The sequence below is a fragment of the Mustela putorius genome, unplaced genomic scaffold (assembly GCF_011764305.1).
Source record: "Mustela putorius furo isolate JIRA1106 unplaced genomic scaffold, ASM1176430v1.1 tig00000480_pilon_pilon_pilon, whole genome shotgun sequence".
Classification (NCBI taxonomy): Eukaryota; Metazoa; Chordata; class Mammalia; order Carnivora; family Mustelidae; genus Mustela; species Mustela putorius.
Genome location: NW_025421397.1, coordinates 6,011,327 through 6,014,820, shown reverse-complemented (window position 1 = coordinate 6,014,820; position 3,494 = coordinate 6,011,327). Strand labels below are relative to the sequence as shown.

The 3,494-nt window shown below is 31.3% G+C and overlaps 1 protein-coding gene across 1 annotated transcript; it reads left to right on the top strand.

Annotated features, from left to right (window-relative positions):
• The first annotated feature begins 1,602 nt into the window (after window positions 1-1,602).
• On the top strand, window positions 1,603-3,186 carry LOC101691837 (coiled-coil domain-containing protein 70-like). Its single transcript, XM_013064739.2, is given in 3 exon segments — window positions 1,603-1,635; window positions 2,042-2,953; window positions 2,955-3,186. Coding segments are annotated over 2 exon segments (795 nt in total). The 5' UTR covers window positions 1,603-1,635; window positions 2,042-2,233; the 3' UTR covers window positions 3,030-3,186.
• The last annotated feature ends 308 nt before the right edge of the window (window positions 3,187-3,494 follow it).

Below are 3,494 nucleotides of genomic sequence, written 5' to 3'. Positions count from 1 at the left end.
GGTTTTGGTTTTTAATCATAAAACTGTGTCGAGTTTTGCTTTATCAAATGCTTTTCTCTGAATTTTCTGACATTACTTTTCTCTTCTCCTTTGTTCTGTAAATGTAGTGAATTACATGAATTGATTACTCAGTGTTAACTGAATCTTACATTCATGAATTAAACCCAGTTTGGTGATAATATACAATTTATTTTATGTATCATTGGACTTGGTGAGCTTATCTTTTGTTTAGGATTTTTGCAACCGTGTTTATAAGATACTTTATGCTATAGTTGGTTTTTTTTCTTTCTTTTAAGATCCCTGTAAGATTTTTAAGTAAGGGGATGTGTTCTCAAACAAAAAGTTGTTCATTTTTTCCTATCATCTGAAAAGATTTGTGGATATATTAATAGTATTTCTTTCTTAAACATTTGGAAGAATTCACTAATGAAACCATCTGCATTTGTAGTTAATTTGAGGACAGGTTTTAAATTATGAATTCAGTTTATTCAATAGATCAGGGCTACAGAGATTTTTATTTTTCTTCTTTCCTAGTTTGCTCTTAAACCTCAAAAGCTATTCATTCCAAACAGACTGTCCAGAGCTCTTTGTCTTTTGGAACCCTTTCTGAATCTTTAGCTACCATGGCAGCAATAGCAAAAAAGCAGAAACACTAATATAAAGAATAAGCTGGCACACAATCACAAAAAATACTCTCTCAATTCAATTATAGATAGAGATGATCAAAGGGAAATTTCACTCTCATCAAGTGAAAAACAAATAAACTGAAAACCTTCACGTGGATTTTCTTAATTTTACATTAACTCTCATTCCATGCTATTATATTTTCCTATTTTAAAGTTAAATACAGAGTTAAAAATGTGTAAGAAAAAGTACTTTTCTTCAACCTTGTTAAGCAGATATAATGTAAGCAGCTACTAAGGAATCTGGTACAGGGAATAAATTCACAAATCTTAATCAGATGTGAGTGGTTTTGGTTTTGTCTTATACATTCTTATACATGTTATTATACATTCAATGTTCAAGTTTATACCTTAAACCAAGTATACGTTTGTAAGTATAAATAGTTAAAACATGACATGTACATAAATATAAATATTTTAAGATTTAATCAAAAAATTACATTTAAAAAATTATACTCTTTTGCTTTATATTCTAGCAGTGAATATATGCTAGAATTAAAATGTTGCTAGTGTTAAATAACACTACTCGGTATAACATACAAATTTATTTACTACTTATTATTCACCAGTGATCTTAAAATTATTTAAAATACTTTCACCTTTGATTGTATAGTAGTTCCTAGTATTTGTCAATTACAGTATAAAATAAAATTACTTTGCTAATACAAAACTCAATGTTTAAAGTTAATTATAATAATTTAAATAAAAGTAAGGGCTATATACATATTCATTTAATAATACAGAAAAGCATTAAATATAATTTTACATTTTAATTTCCTTTTTTCCTAAAATACACACCAAAAAAAACACCCAAACATTATATATATAGCTCCCATTATCTTGTTAGTTGTCAACACTATATGACATCACTATAGATGACATAAAATGTTGCCTAGTTATTTTCTAGTACTAAAAGAATCAGCCTCGCTGGGAATTCAGAGACCACAGAAATGTAAGCATGAATGTCTGTTTAAATATCTAACAACACTAGTTAATACCTAAGTAAATATATGTAAAATTATGGTGTATAATAACTTCTTTGAAAAAATGTTTTCTAATTCTTACAAAGCCAGAAATGTTTATATAAATATGTGGTATTTTTCCACATCAAGAACCAGTAATATAATTATAAATAATAGTGTAGAGGAAGATTAATAGCTTGGTAGAAGTACTTTAACTCAGAGCTTTACTCAGTTTATCACAAAGAATTCAATACATTAACTTTGATCAATATCCAATATATATCCTAGAATTATTTAATTTGCAACTTACATGTATTCAAGTTTAAACTTTTTTACACTAACCTAACAGTTAAGTTACTGAATTGTCTTCATGTTTTGATTGTTTTTCTCCTGCAGTGGGCCTGACTGAGCCTTGTTTAGATCCCTGTCATATTACCTGTACAAGTCAACACAACAACCAATTCTATATGAACAAAGTTGCAACAAATTTAGGACTATTTTTTGTTGTAAATATCAATAGTTCACCTTTGGCTGAACCCAGAATATTTGGAGTGTATATATTTTGCTCAGATAAAACACTAAGAAATAATGGTTGTCTGTCAATCAAAATGGATAAACAGAGTCAAAATATTGCACTTATTTTCCTCTTTTTTCTCTTGCACCCAAGACCAAAATACGTTCAAACATGAGTCTCATAAGGTGGAAAAAAATCTTCAGAGAGACAATAAGGTGTCCAGGGATGAAAACAAGGCTCTCAGAAAAGAAAACAAGTCCCTTTGGGGAGAAAATAAAGCTCTTCAACGAGAAAACAAAGCCTTCCGAATGGACAACCAGTTGATCAGGGAGATAAATCAATCCTTGAGACAGCAAAACGAGGTTCTATGGAAGTTTAAAAATGTGGTTTTAGAGAGCCAAAAACCAGCAGGGGAAAAAATCAATGCTTTGAACATAGAAAGAAAATCTTATTGGCAACAGAATCGAGCCCTGGAAGCACAGATCAAGGCTATCAGAGAACAGGAGAAGGCCTTCCAGAATGAAGCAAAAGCTCTTCAGGAAGAAATAAGGTCTCTCCATGAGGAGATAAAGGCCTTGCAACACCAGGAGAGAGCAATCAAGATGGAGGAACAAGCCCTGATGAAAGAAGGAATAGCACTAGAGATGGAAGAACAGGCTCTGTGGAAGGAGGAACAGGCACTTCGTGAGGAGAACAAGGCTCTTAGAGAAGAAAACGGGGCTCTTCAAGAGGAGGAGAAAGCCCTTCTGGAAGAGGCAAAGGTACTTCAAGAGTGGAATAAGATTCTTCAGGGAGAAGACAACAAATACACTTGTTGGAAAAATGCACAAGAATAAAACAGAGCAGGAGAACTGTGACTTGAAGACATAACTAGCAAACCATGAAGACCATTGACATTCCAGTAAAAATCATTAAAACTTTTTAAGGTGAAATACTGTTGTTGGGATTGAAATAAAAAACCTGTAAATTTACAGCACTCAGTATCTGGTCCTGGAAACTAAATAAATTTCTGAAAAGTTAAAAAATAAAAAAGGAAAATTATTCTTTTGGCTTTACTTAGGTATCACACTACTGTTGGAGATATGTATTATTCCAGAATAATCTGCAAAGATATATTGCTCAAAACATAACACTGGATGCACAAGGGGTCTGCCCTTTACTTTCAAAGACATTGGATGAATATTATAAGATAACAGCACAGTGGAAATATCTGTCTCAAAACTTGGTCTTAGAATTATGAATATAGTGAAATATAAAGTTTTCCATACTTCATATGTACTGTAAAACAAATGTACTATAGAAGAATATCCTGTGTCTTTTATGCTTAGTTCAGTC